The sequence below is a fragment of the Molothrus ater genome, chromosome 1 (genome assembly GCF_012460135.2).
Source record: "Molothrus ater isolate BHLD 08-10-18 breed brown headed cowbird chromosome 1, BPBGC_Mater_1.1, whole genome shotgun sequence".
NCBI classification, from domain to species: domain Eukaryota; kingdom Metazoa; phylum Chordata; class Aves; order Passeriformes; family Icteridae; genus Molothrus; species Molothrus ater.
In genome coordinates this window covers 40,702,759-40,730,301 of record NC_050478.2, presented here as the reverse complement: position 1 = coordinate 40,730,301, position 27,543 = coordinate 40,702,759, and the positions used below count along the sequence as shown (strand labels likewise).

The window sequence follows — 27,543 nt, the reverse complement described above, 5'->3', positions numbered from 1 at the left end:
ACACACACAACAGGGACAAAGAAAGAGAGAAATTATGTATACTGAAATCTCTGACCCGAAATTCAACAAAACAGTTGCCACAGTATAGCTGGAAAATCACCTTTCCTAGCTTCTGCCTTCCTGACTGGTATACTGGTATTTCCATCATCGCCATCACAAACAAGCTGTATTATAAACTATCACATGGAAAGATAAAATATTTTGGCTGTTTGAAATATAGACACTACACTGAATGTTTATCAACATCCATTGTCTGTCCAGATTCCTCTGAGAAACTGCTAACCACTTTGTGCTAAAATATAGTACTTATCCTATGTTTAAAGAGCTTTAAGTTTTAAAGAGTCTTTCTTTATTGGAGGAAAAAAAACTACATATTCTGGCCTTAAGGCACTGGTGCCAAGTTCAGCAATGAACAAGGCTCTGACTACCAGCAAGAAAGCAATGAGTTTGTTTTGCCTCTACCAGAAAGTCAGAGCAATAACTCTGTAACAAAGCAGCAGTGGAACCAGACAGAGGAACATTATGGAATCACAGCTGAGAGCCCTCCTGTCCTGTGGCCCATTGGACACAGTTTCACTTCCTGCATTTTTTACTTCATTAGCTCATAAACTAATGCCCTGCTAATAGATATGAGGAGGAGAAAGATGCTGAAATGTTCTATATTATTTTTAATGGCATTTAATACACACCAATTATTCTGCAGGATCATTTAGCACCTAATATTGAAGAGGCATTTGAATATTTCTAGAAAGTAATATAATCTAGGCATTTCTAAAGATAGTCTTGCTAACAACCTTTGTGCAAGAGACCTGGAATATTGCCACTAAGATGCCAGCCAACAGTGGAGACCAAATGAATTGTCAGATTTCACCAGCTCCCTAGTGTGCTCATGAGCAAGAAAAGTCAGCCTATCACTTCACTATCTTCTACCTGCATACAAGGTGCATGTGTTTCTGAGATCTGACTAGGTGCTACTGACTTTTTGCCTCTCATTAACAGTTAGGACATAGCAAATTAGGAGGATCGTTGTCCCATTACTCTCTTTTAGGACACTTTATCTAGATTTTTTCAATGCCTCAACCTTAAGCCGGCATCTGAAATATATGGTTTCTTCTCTTTTTCCTAAGGAAAAAAGAGGTATTTTCTCTTAATTGTCTTCATTTTTACTAGCACACAGTTCTCAAGTCATTACCAGTAATGAGTCAATTGTTAATGTTAAAGCTTTCAGAGACAACCAAGCTGCAAAGCCGAGTGCCTTGTGTCCCAGCCTGCCTGTGTACCTTTGATTCCTCATGTCAGACAGACTGTCCCACACAAGGATGTGCCATCACTACAAGAAGCTCTGCCTTGGATGTCATCCCACTCAGCAAAAGCAGCATCATGTTAGAAATAGCTATACCATCATCCCTGATAAAGTGCCACTTCCTCATTCATTTTCATCAGTTCTAAGAGCCACTTGCACTTCAGGCAGCAGCCTTCACAGCACCACAGAAGTACTAAGTTCAGAGCTTCTCACAAAATTGCTGCAGACTTCTTCACACATCAAGCAATGCCAGTAGCCAAGAACATAGTGTAGGCAATTTTGGTTCATTAGCATCTGTATCTCCTCCTTGATTCCATCCCTCAAGCCAGTTTAATACATCTGAAGGCAATAGGATCCCAGAGCTCCATGGATGCCAGTTCAGAAGCTGAGATTTTGTTTGGCTTTCTTGCCCACTCCTCAAATTCCTTAATTCAATTGATAAATTCCTCAAATCAAAAAAAAAAAAAACAAAACAAACAAACAAACAAACAACCTTTTAGACTAATGGCTCCTTATTCTGACATTGAGAAAGAGGAATGCATGCTTGAAGAAACTTAGCTTGAACCAGGTACTAATGCCTCTTTCCCAGGGCAGTCAGAAGGAACCTCTAAATCAAGTTTCAAAGATGCCTCCCTTGCAACAAGACATTTTCTCAGGCTCAAGGGGCAGTGGGAAAAAAAAAACCCAAACAACACTATTCTCTGAGCAGCTTTATATAAAAAAAAAAACCTGAGCATACAAATTCCATGTGTCCAAGAGAGCGATAAGTTGATAGAAACTTATTAAAAACCTTCCTCAGATGGCATATTTGAGATAGACAAACATGCTCCAGTTTATCCAACACAAAATATAAGCATGTCTGGGTAGCACAAAGCAAAACAAGTCAGGGAAAAATGTGTTATTTTCTGTGACTCATTGACCTCACCCTTTCAAATCTCTCACCTAGTGGACCTTCCAACTTCACATAGATAGAGGAAATGAAAAAAGAAAAACTTAGGGGAAAGAAGGAAGAAATCAATTTAACTTTTAACATTTCTTAGATGCATCAAAGGTCTCAGCTATGTAGTTCTATTAGGTTTGTGTGTGGATTCTTGTAAGATGCATGTGGAAAAGCCTTCACTGGGTTCACTGCATGAGACTAAAGAAAATGCACACTGTGAATTTTGAACTTTAATCTTTTTCTTTCCTGGAAAGCTATCTTAAAAAAATATATTAAAAAAAAAACTTTAAATAAACTATATATAGATGCTGGCAAGTTGCAAGGCTGAATACAAATCTCTTATCCAAAACAAATATTTTGCCACTCAGCTCATGAGAGCGCACAGCAGTATTCCAGCCTCCCAAACGGAACCGCAGCAAGCCTATACATCCTCACAGTTGGTACTGGCATTTATAATATCCATGAGGCAAGTTTATAAGCTTATTAAACCCAAAACACTGAAGACAAAAGCTGACAATAAACAAGGAAGAAAAAGAAAAGATTAGAGTAGAAATGACAAAGGAAAACCAGAGTCAAATGTAAGGGGTACAATATACGTGGAGAGAAACTACCGCAAGCATCCTTTAATACATTAGAACAATTTTTTTACCTGCAGATATTGGAGAGTGTTTCAAGCAACATTCCTGGTATTAATCCCTCAGCTCTGCTAGTGGTTTGACAGGGTTGTAACACTACAAACAATCTTTATTATGCACTTATGTTTCCCTCCCTCCTCAAAAAGGAAATCAAGTGTGCGGAGCATAAGGTGCATTTCATATGATTTGTTAGGGTGGTCTCCTCCTGACTTAGGAATCCATCTCCTATTAACAGACAACTGCAGACACACACAGGAAGAGGGGAACAGTGCCTGTATGTATCAGTTATGAACTTTTTCTTGCTCACTGTCTAATGCCCTAGCATGGAGTAAGCAATAACCACTGAAGAGTCAAACTTTTGTCTATGCATTCTTCACTTTTACCCTAAAAGTTCAGTGTTGAAAAAGTGAAAGACTGAACACTTGGAAAACTTTACAAGCAAAAGAACCCTATTTTTATATGAAGGGAAGGCACAAAACTCACAATACTTTGTGAAAACATGACTATTAAAACTGGGAGGATAGTGAAAAAGATAGCTAACAGCCCATGAAGCACTTAGCCACGTTTTTTCCCATCCTAATCTGAGTACAAAATAAGTTCATAGTTTCTTTTGCTTTAGTTTTTGAGGCCAAATCACAACTTAGTAGAAGTTTCCTCTCTTTGTCTACAAATGTCCTTCAAAAAGAAAATCTAGCATGTCAGATCAAGGGTTTGTTCACCATAATAACTTAAACTTTTCATCATGTCAAGGGGGAGTGGTGGTTTTGGTTTTTGTGGGTTACTGGGGTTTTTAGTGCTTTGTTTTTTTTTTTTAATGTGTATGTAGAAAGAGGTAGGAAAAACAAAAGTAGAGGCTGGAAGAAAGCAAAGCCAATGCAATCATTACTGAAGAGACACCTGAAGAGTTTTTAAAGATATGCAATCATTACTGAAGAGACACCTGAAGAGTTTTTAAAGATAAAGTTGCTTTAGTTTAAATACATTGTTCTTTAAAAACAAAAGCAAGCCATATCTTTGTCTATAGTCAAAAAAGACTTTTGATTTTGATAAAATAACAGAAACCCTGAATACCATTCAAATTCTTATAAAGAATCATCAACTATAATATTGTTTCCTGGCTATCATTCAAGAGTTCCTGGCTTCAGTTTCAATTAACAAGTTTTCCTCAAGTTTTGACCATTGCAACCACAGAAAACCCCTGGGGGTGGTGGGGGAAAGGCTAGCATAGGAGAACAGACTTCATGTGTTGCCAAAGGGCATCAAACACCCACACTTGTAGCTTAAGTAACAAGATGCAAAGGACAGGGGGATCCAGGCACAATAACCATGCCTGACAAACCAGAGAGGCACCACTGCATTAGAGGAGGCACAGTTGTACAAGCTCCTCCATGAGCAGCAACTGCATCCAAGAGTTTGCCACAGGATATCCTGCAACAACCTCAGAGAGCAGCGTGACCCAGCTGGGCTAGTGCAGGTAGGTAACGCTCTCAGATCCCCTCACAAATTCATTTTAAAAGGATGCACGTGTCAACCTGAGCTTCATATCCTTTTTGACAAGGGCATATTACCTGATGGGGCTGTGAACTGGACCATCTGCTGTAGGAAGGAGCACCAGAAGTCTTGTTGGCTGTAGGTCTCTGCAAAAGAAAAGAAGGACACGTCAAATATTCTCCGTCATACACACAGGCAACTTCGCCAATCTCAACCATGTAAATACCTATAGTAAAAAACAAAACACCAAAACCCTAAACAAGAGACCCAGAAACCACAAATATGAGACAGTTGCACAAAAATCACATAGATGGAAGCTTGATGAATTTGCAACCAATGCCCTTTTCAGCCTCGAAGCTCAGGACCTCAATATTCACTTCAATCTGTACTTTGTCCCCTAGACTGCATATTTAAATGCTAAACCCATACCTAAACTGAGGCTACGAACCCATCAGGCAGAGAATTTACTCAGATTAAGCAAACGTGCTGTAAAGGAAGAGCAACTGACATCACCTCTCTGGACTTGTGAAAAGCCTCTGACACTGTCCCACACCAGAGCCTTGGCTCTAAACTGGAGACACACAGATTTGACAGACAGATCAGCCAGCAGATAAAGAACTGGCAACAAGGTCACACTCAGCTGGGGTCAATGGCTCACTGTTCAAGTGGAAAACAGTGACACATGGTGTTTCTTATGGACTGGAAGATTGAAAGGAGGGTGTCAAAAAATACTTATTCTTTCAGAATCACTTCACCTTACCTAAGTTTCATTTTTTAATATTTTTGGAATACGTAATGGATTATTTATATACCAACATTCTTTTTAAGAAAAACAGCCCTTAGGATTTATCACTACATTTCTTTCACCCATTTCTCTATTTTTTTCCTCCAAAGCCCTAAGAAAAAAACCCATACTTTCACATCCATATCATGTGTGTCACATAGAGACTTTACAATCAAACTGCCTTTGATACTGAAGAAGAATCAATGCATTATGGCATCTAATACAACTCCATCAATTATTTTGTTACACATTATCTCGGGTTTCAAAATTATTTTATATCATCAACTTCAACACCATCTACACCCAGTTTAAGCTAGATTCTGGTGTAATAGAAGAGCTTCAAATCCACTCCTTACTTATGTGAATGTGGTGCTTAAAAAAAGAAAGAAAAACAACCAAATAAACACACTGGATACCACAGCAAATAACCAAGTATCTTGCAAGCATATCACTACTATACTGAGTAAGCTCATGTATTACAAAATCTGCATGACAACACGGCTACTTATATCAGGAAGACCAGGTGGGTTTAAGTTTCTTTTGCATGAGATCTGAATTCAAACAGGCTTTCCAGACATACGATACTAATTTATCAGTACATTTTGTCACCAGCAGGATGCTAATAAGGGGGACAGATTCATATTTGAACCATATGGACATAAATTACTAAAAAAAAATGCATTTGTGACAACCATGTGAGATTTATACCACAATGTAGTACAGTCTTTGTAAGTATGAAAATAAATAGCTTATGGCTTTTAACACCCAAGGATATAGTACATTTCTATGCCAATTATAACCACCAGGGCTTATACATCATTACATATTCTAAAGCTGGCATGTCATTCTAACTAATGAGAAACAGCCACTGCTGGAATTGTATTTGTGTGTTAGTCTATCAAAAAGCAGTAATTTTACAAATTTAATTATTAGCATTACTGTATAGTGTATTTATCTTCTCCTAGACACCCTTAAAAGGATGGGTATTTTTAATGAACAGATACACCATGTAACAGAACAACACTTTTTTTTGATGGAAACTTCAGAAAAGACAAAGTGCACACAATGCCGGTCTCAGCTTTGTGAAAAACTATCTCCATCTGCTTCAGAAGAATGACCAGCCAATCTCTGAACAACAAGTTGAATAATGGGATAGCTGGAGTTTTTTCTAGAAGCACCTGGAAATCGTTTTCCAGCAAGATCCCTTTCCACAAGCACCACACACCTTTCTTAATTAATATATATGTAATGATGTCTGCCTTCAGTATCATCCAATAAAGCTGCATCTTCCTCCTGTCTAAACTCATAAATACCAGTCTGGGGTTTCATTACTCACTGCAATACCTTTAGTAGGTACATTTCCTCCACAGCAATCACTCTTTTGAACTTTTCTGTCTCAGTTTCAAGGACATCCGAAAGATAAATATTCCACAGAGAAACAGTACTGCAATATTACAGAGAAACAGGCAAATCCTTTCCAGGACAAACATCCAGCAAACAAATACTTCCCAAGACAAGGACAAAAGATGATTTTTCTTTTTTTTAATATTACAAAAAAGAAAATACTAGCACTTCAGAAGTACTTATTAGATGACTTTCATCTTCCAATATGATTAAGATGGCATTTTTAAAAAACTGCAAATAGTAGTATAAAAGACTTTTACTTTCCCTATCCTTCCAAGATTTTTTTCCCCCCCTTCTCCATTCACAGACCAAGAAGCAGGCTCACTTGCATGTTCCAAGGCAACCAGACTACCAGGTTATAGAGCAAAGGTTTGCACTGCTCACACACAGAAGCTTTTGTATTAGACTATTCCGAGTAGATTCTGAAATACCTAGAAGAAATTTTCATCCAAGCTTCTGTCCCGGTTCTAAAGGGCAACAGGAAAAAATCCGAAGGTCAGATCACAAACCCTGCTCATGTCAATGGTTAAAATATTTAAAGCAAGTGAAAAAACTATGCACAAGCAAACTCCCAATGCACACACCTCCACCCCTATTTTGCTGCAACCAGTAGAAATTAGACACCCACCTACCTCTAAGAATATGTCTCTTGATATCTAGCAGCTTAGGCCATAAGCCAGACCATATTATCTGCTGGATGAACAGCTTTTGCATGCAGCTTACACCTCAAAGACCTCAAGGTGTTGCATTTTCACAAGCTATTTTACCAGGGAGAACACAGGCTGCATTCAGCCCTTTAAACCATATCCCTTTCTTCAGTTAAAATCACCTCCCACATCACTCCTCCTTTTGAGAAAGAAGGAGCACAAACACAGGATATTTAAGAATGCTCCCTCTGGCACAATTAGCACTTTAGCACAAGCCCTGGACATAAACTTCCTCCCTGGTCCTGCAGAGCTCCCTAACAGCATCACTGAAACAACCTAAAGCAAACAGCCATCAACACCTCCAGAGCCTCTAGCAAGTCCCACTCTTAGCTACCTTTACTTCTATTCTGCTTCCCCAGCTCATTCCTACTCCCTAAGCTGCCTCTCAGCCATATGCAGATACAAAAGCTCCTCCCCAACTATTAAAAACTAATTAAGACTGACTGCCCTAATTACCTGCTGTCCAAGCTGTTCCTTATGTCCTGGCCCTTCCCTCATTCCCTCCACCTGTGAACAGAGGTCAAACTCACTGAGCTGCAGGTGAGCACCTGTTGTTTTAAAAGACCACAAAGTTTTGCTGAAAATTTTAGAAAAGTTTAAGACTCAGAGTAGACTGTACTTCCAAAGGCAGTAAGACTGGAAACTGGATGTGTGAGCTTTGTAAGTGAGATGGAAGTTGTGTGAAAAATGGAGAGGGAAACTGGTGGTCTGCACACTGCTGCCCGGGCAGCAGTCAGTGTGAGGGGAGAAAAATCTGATGTATATTCAGGTGCAATGCTTCAAGCACTTAGCCAAACCTGAGCCTGAATGTGAGGAATGCTGATGAAACATCAGACTGCCTCCAAATCCTAGTGAGACCAAGAAAAAAAAGTACTTCTCACTCTCCTGAAGTGGCACAGATAAAAGAAGAGCAAATGATGCAGTATATGTGCAAAGATGCTTTTTTTTATATGCAGTTCACAAGAAAACTGTTTTCTCAGAAGATTCCTACTACTGAACACAGTAAATAACATAGCAAGAAGCCAGGAAAAAGAACTTTTAAAAGAATACATGGAAATCAATACAATGGAGTATGGCTCAACAGAAGAGTTCAGGGAAACACATATTACTATTTCATTCTTGGGATAAGGCTGCACAAGCTCCTCCATGAGCTTATTGCATGCAGCGACTGCATGCAATACAAGCCAAGAACATATACAGTCCCTAAATAATTCTTCAGTCAGTCAAGGAGAGCTCCAACATAAAGCCACATTTCAAATTTATGAAAAAAAGGCAGAGCCCAGAATTACAAGTGTCATTACTCTGACATTATTTCTAAAAGCAAAAAAAGGAGTATATATTCTGATAACCAAGACAACGTTTATAACTTGTTCTACACCCAAATAAACTTACAAAGTCTTGTGATGAGCATGGCAATTCATCTCATTAGTCTGTAAAAGTATCCTGAGATGGGATGATTTACTGTCTGGAAGTACCTGTCTCTTTCTATCCACTCACTGGAGAGAAAGGCTAAGCAGGCAGTTTAATTGAGACATCTAACTGGGGATGGCTAATGTTAGGTGAAATTAAATCTACCCACAGTCCCTGTTCTCCTTGCTACCAAGGGACCTAAGCAATTTGTCCTCTTCCACCTTTCAAAGGGTTATTATGGTAGCGAATTTGTTATGCAATCAGGGTACTTGTGAACTGCCTTGTGAACTCCCACAAACTGGGCTACTCTCCAAAATGCAGCTCATTGGTAAAGACATGAAACACTGTCTTGACTTGCAGGACTTAAAAATTTTTGGCTGGGCAAGAAGGGGAGAAAATTATTTTCTTTATAAAAAGAGAAAATAAAATATGAAAAGAAATTGAACGTATACTAAATACTTAATCATACAAAAACCATTTTTCTTCGAAGAAAATCTACTTACACTTATACCTGTAGTACTCTGAGAATACAATTGCAGTTACATGAACCACCAATTCCTGGGCTCTTTGGCTTTCTGGCCTAAAACCTTGATGGCATTCAGCTGGTCTCTCGTTCATCTGGTTTACAAAAGATGCCGCTTCTTTAAAGAATATAGAGTCCAGTTGCTTATGTATAGATGGATATGAAATTGAGAATATATTATGCACTGTCCAATATCTAGAATTCTTTTTTTCTTGAATTTGCTATGGAATTTTCCTGATTTTCTCTTAAATTAAAAAAAAGTCATTTCCTGAACAAAGCTATAGAGATAGCTGACAACTCTGTAAGATGTTAAGGCACTGAAGTTCTTTCTCTGAAGTTTGTTTTCTTTTTTTAATGGAGTTTTATATATCTGTGATTTTTGCAAAGAGGAACCAGCAATGTTATGTTAAAAAGAAACAATATTCAGGGGGTGCTTCTTGTGAGACACAGGCCTTTGGGTTAACTTGTTTATTTTTTTTTTCACAGCAGGAATTTATGAAGAAAACACGAGTGAAAAATAAAGTTTTAACTTCTCATACTATAAAGGACTATAATATCCTTTATGACTGTCCAGGAAGGAATAATGAGCAAAGTCCTTTTGACATTAACCGCAGCAGAGTGCAGCAGTGGGAGCTGGTTTCTGAAGTATTGAGTTTTATTTCTTTTCACTTGTTGAGCGTATCCCACAACAATTCAGTACAGAAAATGACAAGTTATTAATTCCTATGTACAAGGTAAATAGAAATGGTGACAATTTATATGATACTATCTGATCAAAAATGGTGCTTAGAGGAATTATAGAGTCTGAAATTTGAACCAGTAATATCTCATGAAACAACACAGACTTCATGTCTACATATCAATCCATACCTGCCTCTGGTCTGGCTCCAGACCCCCTTAAGCCATGCTGATTCTCTGTGTGAGGTAAGACCTCACACACTTGATAATACTAAATCCTTTACAGCCTCTTCCTCACAAACATCATCTCAAGGGATCAGAGAAGTCAGCTCAGTGGAAAGGGTAGCTCTGTGCTTCCAATCTGGTATCACACCTGGTTCCACAGGGAGACAAACCCCAGTAAAGCCTGTTCATTACAAATGTGCTGCTCACCCATGAAACCATTTTCACTTCTGTGCAATAAATACACACAATTCCTTGCTCCCTTCAAAACCTCATCCCATTTTTCAACAATACCAATACCATGCTGGAAATTCATGCTCTGAATATAAGACTAAAAAAAATTCCAAGCACTTTAAATATCCATGGTTTCTTCAAAACCCTAAAAGTTAAAAATCCTCCAGAACTTCCGGGAAAACTGCCTGCTTCCTAGTGATGCTAGCTCTACAAAATTGCAGAGTGATGAATTACAGATTTTTTTTTGTTAGAAAAAAAGAAGACAGGAAAAGATTATATAATCAGGTTAATAACAGGAATGTAATTTCATTACAGCCATGCAGCATTTTTTACCCCTCGACAGCGAACATTGCTGATCACAGGGTTAGGACGCGAAGCGAAGTGCAGTGATGTTGACAGCAGTGGAAGTATGGTAGGTGACATGACAACATGGTCTTCTCCTCCATGCAAAGGGTGCATGATGCATCCTTCAGCTTGCTTGGCAGCTGAGAGAATAGCATATGTCAGAGTGACATCATTGTTTTGCAGTGAGGAAGAGATGATGCAGGGGAATCACCAAGTATGTTGCTCCATAAAAGGGCAAAATCAGAAAGAAAACATTAAGAAATCAGCCAATCTGGATAGAACGGCAGAACATAAAATGTAACAGAGTTGCAAGAGGTAAAGTTTGTAAGTAATGAAATGTATTTATAAGTTGTGTATGAAAAAGTGTGTAGTGGGAAAACAATCTTTCCTTAACACTGTTACACAATGTCATTAGGGATTACTTCCTCTAGTTTACAGAAATCAATGTTATGACAGGAAGAGACAGAGCAGGAGAGATATTGACTGAGCTGTCAACCATAGAAGTACATCTCTCTGAACCTGTGGGTTTGGGCTTTGATGAAGCAAATGCATTCAATAGACACTTTTATAGGAACTCAGGCACTCACTCAAAGTACTCCCATTTCATATCCACTGTCTGGTCACGACCATCAACATAGTGACTCATAATTTTTGAGATGAAATTGCCAAAAGTAGTATATGTCTATCACGCAGCCCCATCCATGGATTCTTGACACCTAACAATTTGACATGGGCTCTGGACCATGGTGCATGGGTTGTCATTGTGATTCCCTCTCATTTTTATCTTTGTCCACTCCTCTTTACTTATTTAATAAAGACATTAAAGAAGGAAAAGAGGAAACCTTCTAGATAAAGCCAGAGATAAAAATATCACATCTTCACAAACTCTCTTTATACTTACCAACCAGGAGCTTTATGCTAAAAAAACCCCAGACCTTCCCTACATGACCTCCCATATCCTACTTGATTGTTAAAAGTAATAATTAATGTATTTTAAGTTTCAAATTATGTATTTCAATGGTAATGAAGTCCACAGGCTTTTTATATCTCACAAATCAAATAAGAACTGATATTAGAAATTGTGTATTCGAAATCCATCTCAAACCACATCTACCTTAGCAGAACTGACAGGTCAAGCTCGAGCCAACAATACTGTAACCCCTAATTCCTTCTCCTTTCCGATTTTTAGTAACCAAATGAAGTGCAGCATCCTTGAAATCACAAACAAGCTGAACAACTGTTACTGTTGGTGAGAAGCAATAACATATTTCTTAGGAATTTTATCTGGTGAAAGAAATTATCTGTGCAGATGCTATAGACACCATGGTTTCTTATGCAGCCAGCACTTTCTTCCAAAGCCAGAAAGAGTTTGAAGATAAGCTGCAAAGAGATTGAGGAACAACCTTCAGGTCTTCCAGACAGAGTTGACATAAAGTTGGCATTCTTACCCCATTAAATGTGCAATTAAGAAATCGTAAGAAAGTCACAAGACATAGAAACATGTAATTAGATAAAAGGAGAAATCAGCTGGGGAAAAAAAAAAAAAAGAAAAACATAGAGACATTCAATAGTTTGAGGTCAAGAATTCCCCCAAACACTATGGAGAAAGTAGGGGTGCACAACACAGCCATATGAGAGAAAATTCAGTCGCAAAGTGGTTTCTAAAGCAGCTGCTTTTGTGGAAAAAAAGATTGTGAGATAAGAACTAAGTGTAGTATCATGTTAAGCAATGTTCTATTATCAACAATCAGTGAGCTAAATGATGAGCCAGGGAAGACCACAGTACCAGAACACCCACTCCTGTTGAAAGAATGCTCAAGGAAGTATAAGATGCGTTCTCAGAAGAACTTGGAACATTTGACATCTTTTATGTCCTTTAGACTCTCACCATTTTCCTGAGTAAATGAAAAGCTGGGGCACGAGGAGATATAGGGGAAGTGGTCACAGCACCAAGCCTGACAGGGTTCAAGAAGTGTTTGGACAATTCTCTCAGGCACCTGGTGGCACTCTTGGGGATGGTTCTGTGCAGAGCCAGGAGTTGGACTTGATGATCCTTGTGGGTCCTTCCAACTCAGGATATTCTGTGGTTCTATGATTCTATGACACAGAGAGTCTTGGCTATGGCAGAGAGCAAAAGGGGATTAGTTTTTGTGGGACCAAAAGACTGAGGTTTCTTCAGAAGCTTGCACAGGCCTGTAAAAATGGAATTAACAGGTCTATGTTGATTTGAGATAAAGGAATAACACCAAGAAGATAAAATAAATTGATTGTAATGAGAACTGTTCTATTTGAGCAGCTAATCTGAGAAAGATTATCTGTTCCATTTTAATAGCAGACAAGAAATATGAAAAGTGACCCAGAATCTTTGATTAATACTGGATCTGAGGTATTAAAAGATAACAAAGTGACCACACTGAAAACTGGTACTGAGTAGGAAACTATCAGACATGCACTATAGAGAGTATCAAAAAACATTAGAACAAATGCAAATATAAAGACAATGGATGCTCTCATAAAGGCATGGGGGAACCTTTCCTTTTTTGATTAATGTTCACCAAAGAAAATAAGAATTCATATTTATCCTTATATTGAAGGTTATAATAAAGCCAGAACAGAGAATAGCCTTGATAAGACAATGCAAAAGACAACAATGCAGAAATTAAAGTAAAATATGGCATACAGTAGATGTAATAATCAGAATATTTTACATGTGTTTCAGTACTGGGAGGCAAGGACATGAATCATGAAGGTTCAGTAAAATACAAAAATAAAAATCTTTATTTGCAAACAATGCAATCATAGAAAGGTGGAGGAGGTACTATAACGATCTCTTTAATGGTGAGAGATGAAAGTGAACAACAAATGGTTATTTTCTAGATAAAGAAGTCATTCCCAGAAGAATCAGATTTTTAAAGGTAATTAGACAGTCAGGAAAAATGCTGGCAATTCCTGCTAAATTATTAGGACTTGGATGCAATAAGCTTAGTCAAATTTTTTACAAGCTAATTTTGATAATATTTCCTAAGAGCAGAAAGAGAAAGTCACATTTCCAATTTCAAAACCAGGATGTATTGGAAATGTAGGAGTTGTTTTCATGTTTCTTCCCATTTCAACCTCAAAAATCTAGCTTTCATACCTTTTACAGACACATACTCTTTAAACACAGGAAAAAGTGAGTGATGGCAGACATTGGTATCTGGCAAAGAGTTCCATTTCAAGATTAGTCACAAAAAATGAAAACAAGCAATCACTTCTAGTTAGGCATTGTCTCCAGGAAAAATGCTGATATAAAGACAATTAAAGTGCAATTTCTTAGAGGATTTAGCAATAGTGGGTCCTTGGCCTGTAAGGAGAGTATCTGACGTCTTGGAACATCACAGCACAAGTATGAGACTGTTATGTAGGAAATTGGATGCTTTTCAAGTAGAGATACAATGAAATTTCTGCTCTGTTTCATAGCAATCCAATGCTAAAGTGGGAAGATGAAGAAGCCCCACACTTTTCAGATCAGTCCAGTCATTGGTTGGAAGGCACTGAAGCAATCTGCCTCGACTTCTGAGTAAGTGACTGCTGCAGGAAAGACAAGGTCAGAAAAAGTGGTGGGTTTAGATCAGTGAACATGAATGATATTCAAGGATTGTAAAACCAGGTAAATAGCCTTGTAATGATAAGATCTTGAGCAAGCTTTCTGTCAGGCAATGAGGTTGCAATGAGCTTGGTAGCCTAGACAGCTGATGGCTTTAAATAATAGTAGAAGTTCATGGGAGGAATAAATTCAATTATTTGCTGCTTTGAACCTAATGACAGAAGGAGAAATTTCTTTGTACAAAAGACTCTAAAAAGTCACCAAATTAAAAAAAGAGATCTCTTGACTAGATTGGCACAGGTATTGCCTAATCACCAGGTGAGAAAAGCTGAGGAATGGAAGAGGTGACATTGTAGTGCAGTTTGACTGTAGTCAGTGCAAGCACAATATAACTGGCATGGGTGACGGCTGCTGTGGCTGGGATGTGGCACAGAGTTTGCTAGCTGCCAACCACCACAGCAAACTTACTGAGCTCCTGGGTACATGAAGTGATCTCATTTTGTTGTAGGTATTTCTAGAGAGAACTACTTAGCTGACTGTTCTGCACAGGATTCACACCACCACTCTTACTGCACAAGTGATGTGTTGAACACGGTTTTTATAGGGATTCTAGTCAAGCACGGTTTTATAGGATTCTAGTCATGCTTTTTAATGTAAATGCTGTGAAATCCTACACCTATTGTCTCCACCTACCTTCCTCTTCTACCAGCAGCAGCTGTCAGGTGCTCCCTGTTCCAAGCCCCTGTGCTCACTCCCTGTGTCCAGGAGCATTCCTTCTCCTGTCGTGCAATCTAAACCCCAACACCACAGAAGGTGAGACAGGATTTCAGACCTGGCTGCCACTGCAAGAGGGGAGATGCAACATAGTGGATAGAGCAGCAGTAACTGCAAAAATTTATCACCCCAGCTTCCTCAAATGCCCCTCCCTGCTCTGTGATCGAGGCACACCAGAGCAATAAATTCTTCTAAGAGCCCTTAAATCTATCACACTAATTGCTAAATGCAGAGTAGCCATTCATCTTTTCCTGCTAACATGGTAACGCATGAATTTGCTGTAAGATTTTTTTTTCTAATGTTTCCTTATCATTAAACTATAAAATAAAAGAAAATGTAACATCACTGTCTACTTTGAGGCTAATGCTTTTTTTGAAGCCTGGAGAGGAGTTCAGCATGAAAATCATGAAAGATTAGGAGGACTGTCAGCACAAAGGGACAGATATTTTCCTGCTCTAGTCACATGCAGTCTTAGCATTTAAAAATGCATGTGAATAACACTTATTTTTAGACTTCAGAAAGAATAAACAACACCCATATTTCCGGAAACTTCCTAATAACATTCTCCTAAAATTTCTCTCCAGAAATATCACAGAAAGTCTTCCTTCATTTAGCATTGAGAGCAAGTGAAATTGGACTGTATTTTACCAGAGGGGTCAAATATTTAAAATAATAATATCCTTTGCAGTTGGTTGATAAATATACATGGAGAGAAACTTCAATGAAAACACAGGCAATAATGAGGCAAACTTCAGATTGCAAGCTTGTCCTTTGTCAATTTGTTCAGCATACAGTAACCTTGTCAAATTAAGAAAATTCCACGTGTATTAGGAAAGGCTGCCCTCTTCAGACAAACTTAATAAAAGGTACACAGAAGTTCTGGTCTTGAAGTTAAAATAAGAATGTGGTGAAATTAACTGTGCACTGCAATATTAGCATATTAACTTTCTTCTGCTTAATAACAATTTGCTATCACATAAAGAAAAGCATTTTTTGTCATTAGCTAAATATTAATGTGTGGTGTTTTAGACTCACAACAGACCCATTTATTCCATTTCTGTAGGCCTGCTATAACTTCAAATCATATGCTGAAATATAGACACACAATTAATTAAGAAATCTATTGAGTCTGAACTTTCCCTATGTCATGTTTTGTGCTGTCATATGGAAGAATAACACATTTTGCAGCACTGAATTTCTGTCACAGGGGACTTTTCATTAAACATGATAAAATTGCCTTTTTTCCTCTAAAAAAACTTGGGGTTTAGATAGGTTTTGATGTCCCTAATGATCTAAACTAGTGAGTGGAAAAAAGTCTTTGTCATCATGATTGGTGCTTTATACTTGATGGCTATTTTTAATTTCATTCATGAACAACTAGAAAACAGCTTACTTAGACAGAAAGTAATTTTTTCTTTTCCTTGCTATTTGTCATCTGAGTGTCTTCACGGGTGAAATTGTGGATTTTTATCTTGCATCACACCAGGTGGCAAAACACAAGACTACCAGGTATTTTCCTGGTGAATATCTTAGAATTTTCATAAGGAAGACCACCTGTATGAAGTAACTGTATTTGGGCTAATGACTGTAAATAACAGTTTCCAATTTACTGGGGAGGTGAGGTAGACATAAATATTTTTTATTGGTGTTTTACTTTGAAAACTGAAAGTTGTATCATAGAATCTTCTGAGGAGACCTAGAAATACATATGATGCTCCACAAGACCAAATCTAATACTTATCTATCCACATTTTTCAAGACTTTTACCAGGACCTGGAACTGTACCAGACAGAACAGACATTAACTCTCAATATAGCCCACTAAAGTTCTCCAGAACAGGAAGCAGTGAGCAGAGACAATTCTACTAAAAGATGGTCCTAAGATAGAAAGATACAAGGCATTTTGCTGCCAGTTTGATAGAAGTCTCTCCATTCATTAGAAAAGCTCTTTTTTCTAGCTTTTCAGCAAAGCCTTCAATGTCAGGATGTCTCAGGAGAACACACCTAAATGCTCAATAAGTTTGTGACTGCAAGATTGCTCTTTTCCTTGCAAAACACCTTTGGGTTTTTTTTATCTTGCCTCAAAGCATGATAAGTCCCATTCATTCTATATTCTTATCAAAAATTTGAATCGTGTTTCCTTCCTCCTTCACCACATAATAAAGGCTTTGTGGACAACAGGTAATTTCATGTATCACGTCCCTTTCCACAGGCCTCTTCAGTCTCTGAAACAGTATTTCTAAGTTCACTTTAAGAAACATCCCATGCTCTTAACTTTAACCATGTGAAGAAGTCTCTCTGAAGGCTTGTGGGCCTTTTTTTCCCCTTTGTTAAATAGGATTTGGTTTAAGATGTACTTTAAGTTAAGAATTACTTAAATGCTTTGCTGAACTGAGGCCTGAAATGGGACTTTAATTTCCTTAACAACTCTCAGTATACCATTACTAGAATAAATGCAGAAAAATCAGACTTTCTGAAAAAATGTGTCTCGAGGGTGCTAGTACAAGCAAATTACGGAGCAGTTAAATAATGCCAAACTATAAATCTCATATCTACCAACACTTATCCATCTGTCTTACCACTATGCTAAGGAGTAGGTCTTTTTTAAAGACTGAGACATTAGAGCTGGAAATGAATACTTGCCTTTTAGTCCCCTCCTATGCTATGGTATTCAGTTTCATGTATAATTGATGGGCTGAAATTTTAAGACAGACTGAGTAAATAAATTATGAGTATTCAAAATATCACTCTTTTGCCAATAAACCCCTGTTATTCTTCACACTGACTCAGCCACCTCTCATGCTGCTATCTTTATTTATAGGAATAGTATTTTCTGTGATTTGGTAGTATACACTTACTAAAATTATTTCAATGGAAATTATTTCAATGTCAAACATAACCATGATTTTTTAATAATCAAAACACAGCTTTGTTTGGGTATTTTTCCTTCATTCAATTGAGACACAGTGTAAAAGAAAGGCATATTAGTTGAATACCAGCATTTTTTATGCTATTGCTAGTTCTTGCACAATAGAATTCCAAAGAACTGTGCTGTAATTCTTTCCTGCGGTGAAACACAGGGGTGTCCACATTGGCATTCTTGAATTTTCTTAGGCCATTAAATCATAAGGCTGCCTGTACTATGCAGAGAGATTGGGTTATGAATTTTCTGAAGTGACAGATCCCGTTATATAAGCCACTGGTGAGTCTGGGAATGCCATTCAACATTTTCAGCTTTGGAATTAATTTTATTCTACTTTTTCCCATGAGAAAAATTAAAATGTTCACAATTTTACTGGTAAGGAGTGCAGTTTCCATGACAAAATCACATCCCTGGGAAAACCCCAAGTATTCCTTCCAGCTGTGGGTGTACAGAGGTGACAGCTGTGCACCTGATGTGACTTATTGGAAAACTCAAAAAAAGATGCTAAAATTAAAAGGCTGCTGGACAAGATAGCTGCAGCATATTTCTTGTAACAGGCAAGGCTAATGGACTTGAAAAAAATCTAAGAAATCGTTTTTGCAGAACGCAGTATAAGCCTCCTTTATATAAAAATAATGGTCTTTTCACACATGCAAGTCTTTCCATTGCCTTCAGGTCCAGGCTAGTGAGAGGGCTTGTCAGGTAAGCACACTGCCCTTCAGTATTACTGGAGTGGCATCAAAAGTGAACTGTAACCTAACTGTCTGATACTGCTTACAAAAGTTAATATCATATTCTTACACAATTTAGTTCATTCAGTGACAAGCTGTAATAACAGCTTACTGAGTCCTTCCAGGACTCAGAAAGTAAATAACTGGAGCAGTAAGAACTCTTCTATGGACAGCAACTTTCAGTATAAAGAATTTGAACTGGTAAATGAACACATGCAAGTTTATTAACAGATAAAGAACACAAGAAGTGAACATTTGCAATGAGATAGACATTCATTTTGAAAAATTAGAGGAAGCCAGTGTAAGTTCAGAGACAAGGCAAAGATTACTGATTTTCCTTAAATAAAAACAAGGAAGCAACCTAACTCTGTCCCAAATAATGGCTGACAAATTCACTCCATTTGGCTTGTGCCCCTTGTGCCTTGGAGCTGGGATTTTCAAATTTCACTGGTAGGTGAATGTGAAATACCCCTTCATTCCTTTGAAGAAGCCAGTGTGAAGCTGCAATGAGCCTGCAAATAGTGATTAGCATTTAAAGTGGCACCCTGAATAATAAAATGTCTTTGAGCTGGATTGTAATTTTCTGGAAGGGAAAGATATTCTTTACATTTACCTCACAGGAGACTAATTTTGGTCTTGTCCCGCTAAATGAGAGGTCACAAGGTATCAGCTCCAATGAATCTCTCCTAGGCTCTTCAGGTAATATTTAATTCTTGACATTTCATTTGCAAGTTTTCTGGAGGCTGTAGTTTGTGGCTCCCTGCCCTGTTCCCTTCCAGCCTGAAGAGCAGTACACGTGGTGAGCCAGGCTGCAGGAGGCTGCAGTGCCACCTTCCTGCTCCAAAGAGCTGCACCTCTTCCCAGGCAAGCCTGAATAACCAGCTCTGAAGTCTTTTTCCCAACACTCCAAAATCCTGCTCCCCACATCTGATGGGGATATGGGGCTATGAGGGTTTTTGTGGTATCATCTGCACCTCTCCTAGCTGCTGAGACAAAGTTCATGGCAACCACTTACAGTCTTCAGCTCAGTCTTCAGCAAAGTATTTATTTGGTAAATGTTGTACCAGGCTAGTTAAAAGCACACAGGAAGGATTTATCGTGACATCAAACTGAAGCCTAGTAAAACCGAAATAACAAATGAAGAAACCCACAGCTAGGTAAAAACATCTGAATCCACAAGTGGGAAAGCATTCAAACAGCAGTAAACTCTCATTCCTATCTGCTTCTGTGCAAGTAGTGTTAAGCAGAAATGCCTAATGGAAACAAACCTAACCTGGGCAGGTTCTTTCAGGAGAGCAAATAGACAGAGAAGTCTCTTGATGCCCATGTAAACGTCATTACCTCTCTCTCTACCTCCTGCAGCAGCCCACACAAGGACTGGTCAAACAGTTCACAGAAAAGGGCAAGCGCAGGCTTCAGAGCTGTACGCTCCCCAGAGGAGAAGAACTCCTTTGCTCTGCTTTTTAAAAGGCACAGTCTCCTGCTTTTCTACAGCAATCTTGAAATCCATTCCATTTTCCATGCTTGACTATAGCAATCCTCTCTGGATTCCCTGAAAGAAAAATATTAAGCAGAACACCCAAAGATTTTTAAAATACTGTAGCACTTGAGTCTCTGCCTGCCACTCAGTGAAACACAGCAATTTAAAATTACTGAAGCTCTTAAATTAAGTGCTTAAATTTGAAGGTGATCACCACTCTGAACATGAGAATTGTACAGCTATCTGAACTATCAAAGCTCTTCAATTTACTCCAAGCAAGTCATTTTTGGAAGTGATAAGGGAGTCTGTGATTGCCCAGACTGTACTGATTTAAAGCTTCTGCTCAGTTTTCTACTCCTTTTTAAGAATATTTGAGTAATTCTGCTAGCTTATAGAAAGACTGTGCTGAACACATTTGAGCAGTTTGGGGGAATGTGTGTGACTTTTGTTTTGTTTGTAAGTAATCATTTTTGATCAGTATTTTCCTTCCGGAGTCATGTCAAACTAAGTCGTTTTACCTAACTCTTCAACAGTTGTGTGGAGATAAAAATTGAACACCCATATCCATTTTCAGTCTTCAATTCAATAGACAATGTACAATTTTCTGAGTGCACTGAAAGTGTCACTGCTTTGTAGCTACAAATTGAAACCTAGAATGCTCATCTCCAGGAAGCAATTATTAATATCTTTTTTTACAATTCAATATATTTATTCTTGCAATTTTGGCACACAGTGCCTTTTGAAAATATTTTCTTAAATGAACAATAACAGCTAGTTACCCTCTGTAATATATTATTCAGTGATGAAATACTTCCATTCCATACACAAACCTCTTACAGCTGCGAGGACTGTAGAAACACAAGAGATTCTAAAACTCCTGCATGATTCTTTCCTGTACCATCCAAAGTAGCTTCAGGCCAGAATGAGGCCTTGACAGGTTTTTTGTTTTTTTTTTTTTTTTTAATTTGGACAGCTTTCTACATATTCCCAGAATTGTTAAATATTGCACTATTTCCCACACTGCATAAAGTTCAATTAGAAACATTCTTTCTGTAGGCCTTTTTCTTGTGCTCCTCCAACTGCCCCATGGCAGAGCTGTCACAGCTGATGCTCTGCTTTGATTCACAACTCCCAGCAAATATTTCCCATTTTCCTTGCTGAATAGCATTAATGATAAAGCACAATTATCTGAAAACTCTGATGAATTCCTGTATTTGTTATAAATTAATTCCACTTAATGCCTCATATTTTTAAGGCACTCTATCTATCCGAAGTAACTTCTGAGCTGAAGATTTGTCAGTTAGCCTTCCACTTGTAGACCCTTGAAAATCAATTGCCTTTCAAGTGGAGGCACATTCTGGCTATTTGACAGCAGATCCTTTTATACATCTGTACTGACCCATAATCTATTGCAAAGGATGTGCATTAGCATTTGTATGCTCTGCCTCCTAAGATAACATGTGAGCTGGGATCTGGGGGGTTCTTGCTGCAATATCTGTTGGCTACTCACACCTGATGGATAACCAGCTCATATTTACAATGCTGTCTTGAATGTGTGGGGGGATTTTGGGGCTTTTTTTGCCATTTCAAGGACTTCTGTAACCAGCAAAATCTGAATCCAGTGAGTTTCTGAGTCATATGGTACTTGTGCTGTATCCACCTACTTTTTCTTTTAATGGCCAGTCAAATGCCAGAGGTGAGATAATGCCACAATGCTTGACATTTATCTATTATCCAATCATTTGCTCAAGATTACACTGATTTAGCACCTCAATATTTTTACAGGTACACTGTGATACATCAAGATGTTTCAGAGTTATTTGTAAAGAAATCTGTCACGTGATTTCAGAAAAAGTATGAAGGTTTTTTTGAAGCTGTTTGATGTTCTCTTGATGATTAAACCTTGTGTGAAAAATGAGTTGCTGGGTTAATTTTCCATGTCAAAGTCCAGGCTGCAGCACTGCCATTTCTTTCATTTTGGTTTATATATCAATGTGGAAGAGTTTGCCCGTCATCAGAAGTGTAACAGTCATAGTTGCTTACTTTGTTAATTGCTATCACTTTTTGCATCTCTATTCTTTGACATTTTGGTTTTAATGCTGCATTTCACATTATACTGTGGGATTTTTTTCCTATTTCCCTACTTTACAGAAGAGTTCCATAATTTATCAGCCATCTTGTTCTCACAACCATTTCCCCAGTGATATGAGCTTCATCTGAAGTTTTCTCAAGTTTCTGAATGTTTATCATATCTTTCTACTGTACATGTAAAGCAAGTGAAGTAATAGTAATTCCTGAACAGTCAAAGTCTTAAAGCATTAATAGTTGAGCTGGTAGAATCCTTTACTGCAGCTTAACCAACTGTTTGACCTTCTTGATTAAATGATCCATGTTGTTCTCTTCATTTCTACTCATGTTGCGTTGTACTACACTGTCCTTAAAACTTTTTGTTGTCCCTTACTTCAAAGGTATTTCTGAGCAGTTAATATTTTTCTTGTCTTGTTTCTTTACTGTCCCTCATTTATGCAGACTTCAGAGACACTTTTCTGAAAGTCAGTAACAGCTGTTGCAGCATCTATGATATGGTCATTCAAAAAATACAATGGCACATCAGGGCTGACTTGTGCAGGGCCTGAGACTCAACACACGTGGACTCCTTTCATTGGTACAGCCTGAAATGTGGAGTTTGTGTCTTGAATAGCCTTTTCCTTATGCTTTCTAAGGTTGTAAAAAAAAAAAAAATTGGAAAATAACTCCAAAGCATTTTTGGCCCTATTCTTTGCATTATAAGCTGGGATCAAGCCCTTCTAGACTACCCTGGCAGAGCTTCCTTTAACCACTTTTTTTAAAACCTCTAATGCGGAGGCCTGAATGAGTGTCCCAGTGCCACAATTGCTCACTGTTCCTTCCCATCATTCATATATGTTTTGGAAGATGAAGTTTCCCCTCAGGCCTCTTTTTGCTAAATTAGACAAATCAGTTCCTTTACCTGATTTCCATAAGCAGGTTTTCTAATCCTCTTTTCCTGTTACTCTCCTCTGGGGTCTATCCAGGCTGTCTACTCTTAAGCCCATTTACCAAAAACCATATTTCAGCTGCAGTTACACCAGTTTCAGGAGGAGCAGAGCATATTTCCTGCCACTGAGAAAAAAAAAGTTTAAACATACCACAGCTTCATTCTCATGTTTTTGCATCATCATAATAAAAGGGTGTGCTTTTTTTATGAATTTGTCCTTACCAAACAAAAAACTTCTAGCATCAACTCATCTACACCAGCTCACATTTTCAACAGTTGACCCAAATTTCCTTTCAGTAGAAGTTAAAACAATCAAAGCAATCCTTGGTGACTCTATATGGATGACTCCTATGACTTGTAGACAGCCAGATTTAACAATGATTTCCACCCACTCTGAACTCTGACATTGGGCACTGATTATTATTTTTTTCCTCATGCTGATCTAAAACACAGGGATGGTGTTTGCTGATTGCATTTCTCAATATATTTTGACTGCCTCAACTTTTGTTATTGCCATTATTGCAGAGATCCTGGCCTAGCAATGTTGTCAGTCGGAGCACGCTGGTGAGTAGCTCCACAGTCATAACTGGCTCTTAGCCTACGAGTGATGATGCTGTTTCTGCATTAATGTGATGCTCACTGAATAGTAACTATCTTGCACCCTTGGATATATTACAGATTTCCTCATTTTTAAAATGCTTTTTGTCAGCAGTGATGTTTCCACGCTACAAGGATTTAGGGCTTGCATTTGTCCATTTCTTTCATTGCCGCTATCAACCTTCATTATTGCAACTATAGCTCAAAATGCTCTAGAAATTCTCACACATACTTACCTTCAGTAAAGTCTGTTGTAGAGACCTGGCTTTCATAACAACTCATGGAAAGACTTGCAAAAATCGCCGAGTGCATTACCTTGCTTGTGTGACTACCTTAGTGTGCTTTTGATGCTTGACTTTATTTTGCTAATGAGTATAAGTTATAGAACTATCAATCACCTGCCAGTCTAGCAAAACAGTGAAATTCATTTCATCTGGCCTTTTTGACCTGTTAGACTTTAGTGGCCGTACCAGGAGTTAAAACTCCAGCCAGCAGAGATGATAGGATTATTGAAACACAGGCTCTTTCATTACCACAAGGGGTAGCCCTGAAAGACTGAAACCTCAGTGGTGGCATTTCAAAGATTAGCATTCCTGCCAGAAACCACTGCCCAGCATATCAAAACACTTCTACCTAAAGCAAATGCCTAAATGCAAACTTAGGCGATGAAACTGAAGTAGCCCACTTTGGGAAGGTGTTGAGTACTCACAGCTTTCAGCAATTTTATAGAATTAAATGAAAACAGTACAGGAAATAATAGACCTAAGAGAGACAAACACAATGGCACATGGTTGTAGTCTTTTCAAAACAGAAATAGATCTTTGTGTGAACTTCAATAAAAATTCTTAAAAGGTAAAGTGACTAATTGCTTCTTTTTATATAGTTTAATAGATAGTCTTAAGCCAGGAACAGATTTAAAATTTATCAAAGTTTCCTAAATAATTGTGACTTCATGGTCACATGAATAATGGACTGAATAATAGGTTAATCAATTGACTGATTCTTTCACTGAACAGAATATCAAATGAAAATATTCACCTATTATTTGTATCCATTTGTATTTAGAGGTAAGCACATACAGATTTGACTTCCTGCCATACTGAAAAAGGATGGAGTATTGCAGCATGAAGTGTTCAGAGAGAATTTGTCATCCACGCAACTGAACTGCGGGCAAGGGTGACTGTAATACTGCCTCATAGAACTCACAGCCCAGCACATGCTGTGTTTGATGTGCCAAGGAAAAGGTACTGACAGTTGTCCAGCCCATCCATCAACAGCAGTTCTTGGGGAAACTCCCTCTCTGTTCTCTGCAGAAGATGCAGGGCCATGCAAGCAGGACACTGAATCTGGATGATACAGGTCATCGACCCAGGATGAACATGGCACACACTGTCTGACACCAGACTGCAGATTTGGGGTGCAGAACAGACAACAAATGCAGTAAAAAACCTCTGCCAAACAGAAGAGTCTTTACCTCTAAAAGACTGACACCACTGCCTCCCAGATAAACTCATACAATTAGGTTTTGAGTGCACTTTTTGTGAAAGATTCAAGCCAGCTTATAGTATGCAAGAGTACAGCTAGGAGTTGTCCACAAAAGGAATAAAATCTGAAGGAAGACATGGAGATAGTCATGTTATAAATAAAGCCATGAGTCTGCATTTTAAAAAAATAAATGTTTTAAATGTAGGGCATCTTTGAGTCAGGTGCTAAGCTAAGAGGTTGGCAGGCCAACGTGTTTTCCTTTACTCCTTTTGCTAGTTCTAGGTTATATTTTCAAGTATCAAGTTACTTTTCAGATCAGTACTGCATATTTTTTTTTACCAAAGCAAAGCAATACAGATCTTCTGAAATAAAGGTGCATATTTATTTGACAGCACCCTGCATTACAGTAACCAAATTAAAACACATTTCATATTTCCTCTGCTGGCTTTCTATTATTTATAAAACGTTTCCACATATATATATACATACACATATGCAAGTATATATATATATGTATATGTATGTATGTGTGTGTACATATTTATATAAATGTACATATATATATTTATATTTATATAAATGTACATATATATATATATATATATAACACTAAATATGAGCATCTTTGAAAATTCATTATCGTTTCTCAGAACCCCCCAACAAGGGCTTTATTGTGGCTTTATTGTTCAAAGCTGCTGTAAAGAGAGCTGCACCAAAGGGAGCCATTTGAACTGCACAACAATGAACTTTATTGATCCTGCATAAGTCATAAGCACAGTTACATTTTTCTGAGTGCCTTCTATGGGCACATTTTCCTAATGACAGTGTATGTGTGCCTATATATTAATGTTAAAGACAACACCACTGTGCATCACAGCACTCATCCAGCACGTGATCCAAAATTTCCAGTTTTGGAGAGGGATCTCTGCAACCTTTCTGCATTCTCACTGCCATTATATAAGTTTATTTGGAGGCAACCCTGGACCCACACTAAAATACAAGACTGCAAAGATTTCCTGGCTTTTTATTTACACTTGATTAAATTGTTCCAGTTTTGGCTTTGACAACTATACCTGTGTGCTGGCCTGTTCACTCACACTAAGAAAAATAAAAGTGGCATGTGCATGGAAATGAAATAACTGCCCCCAAGTAAGTGCTCTCACCAATAATCTGGCAGGTTACTCAGTGAGTTAAGTAAGTTCCCATATTTGGACAAATTCTTTGTGTGTCCAGACTGTGAAGCACAGAAAGGAGAGCTCTTGCAGACTGGTACCATAAACATAGCCAATGTCAACAGGTTTTATTTTATAGTAAACATTAAAGAGGAGATTTTCAAAGAAACATAAGAAAGTTATGGGCAACCAGGGATCAAACACCTTTAGGCTCCTCTGAACAGCAAAAGGTCAAACAAAACAACCAGTACACCAGCCCATACCAATTGCCACATTGTAATGTTCCCTGAGGCTTCAGTCCAAGAAATCAGGACCTTGTTTATGGAAATATAATTAAAGCACTTTTTTTGCTTTCATGTAACGGACACTTTAGCACCTGCTAATTAAAGGGAAATACCTGAAAAATCTGTTATTGAATTTCACTAAGACCATGCATTAGATGCCTATTTGCTTTCCTGTGGCAAATTTGGTCACAAATTCACACACCAGGGCTTCTTTGACTCATTCTGGTACAAACCAGAGTGCACATCCCTAAATCCTCTGCTGCTTGGTGAGCATACCTGCAGAAGCTTCTTTCCCCTTCTCACTTAGAGGAATTTAGTTATCCAGCATGCATTTTTAATAAGCTCAAGTCACTTCCACTGTTTAAATGTTTGGACCCTAATACCTGCTGCAATGATGAGAACATTGAATGGGAATCCTGCCCTTAACATCCACAAGTGACTCACATATATGCTTCCCTTGGCTCAGACTGTGCTCAGGCCCATCTGTTTGAAGGCACCAATCCTGCTTTGCTGGTCCAATGCTCAGGCAGCGATGCCAAGGGACAGGAACAGGGAGCAGGACATTGCTTGCTCACATAAGGCTACAAGAGCCCTTTGCATTGCTCCCACCCCTGCAGTCCCACCAGGTCACTTCTGCTGCCAGTCTCTCTGGAAAAGGCCTCATATCTGCCCACTCAGAGTACAGGGCCATGGAAGTGGGATACAGTCCAAGGGAGCTTCGGCTACACATGGTGGTGGCTGCTGTGGGTGAAGCCTGTCCTCATGGGCTTGCCCAAAAGCCCATGCCCATAGCAGAAATCTGTAGCTCAGGAAACAAAAA

The 27,543-nt window shown here is 38.3% G+C and overlaps 1 protein-coding gene across 1 annotated transcript in view; it reads right to left on the bottom strand.

The window, feature by feature from the left end:
- The window catches only part of RBMS3 (RNA binding motif single stranded interacting protein 3), a 705,920-nt gene that overhangs the window by 596,574 nt on the left and 81,803 nt on the right, over window positions 1-27,543 (bottom strand). Inside the window, exon 2 of the mRNA XM_036406615.2 lies at window positions 4,447-4,515. Coding sequence (XP_036262508.2) covers window positions 4,447-4,515 — 69 coding nt within the window. The remainder of the gene's footprint in view (window positions 1-4,446; window positions 4,516-27,543) is intronic.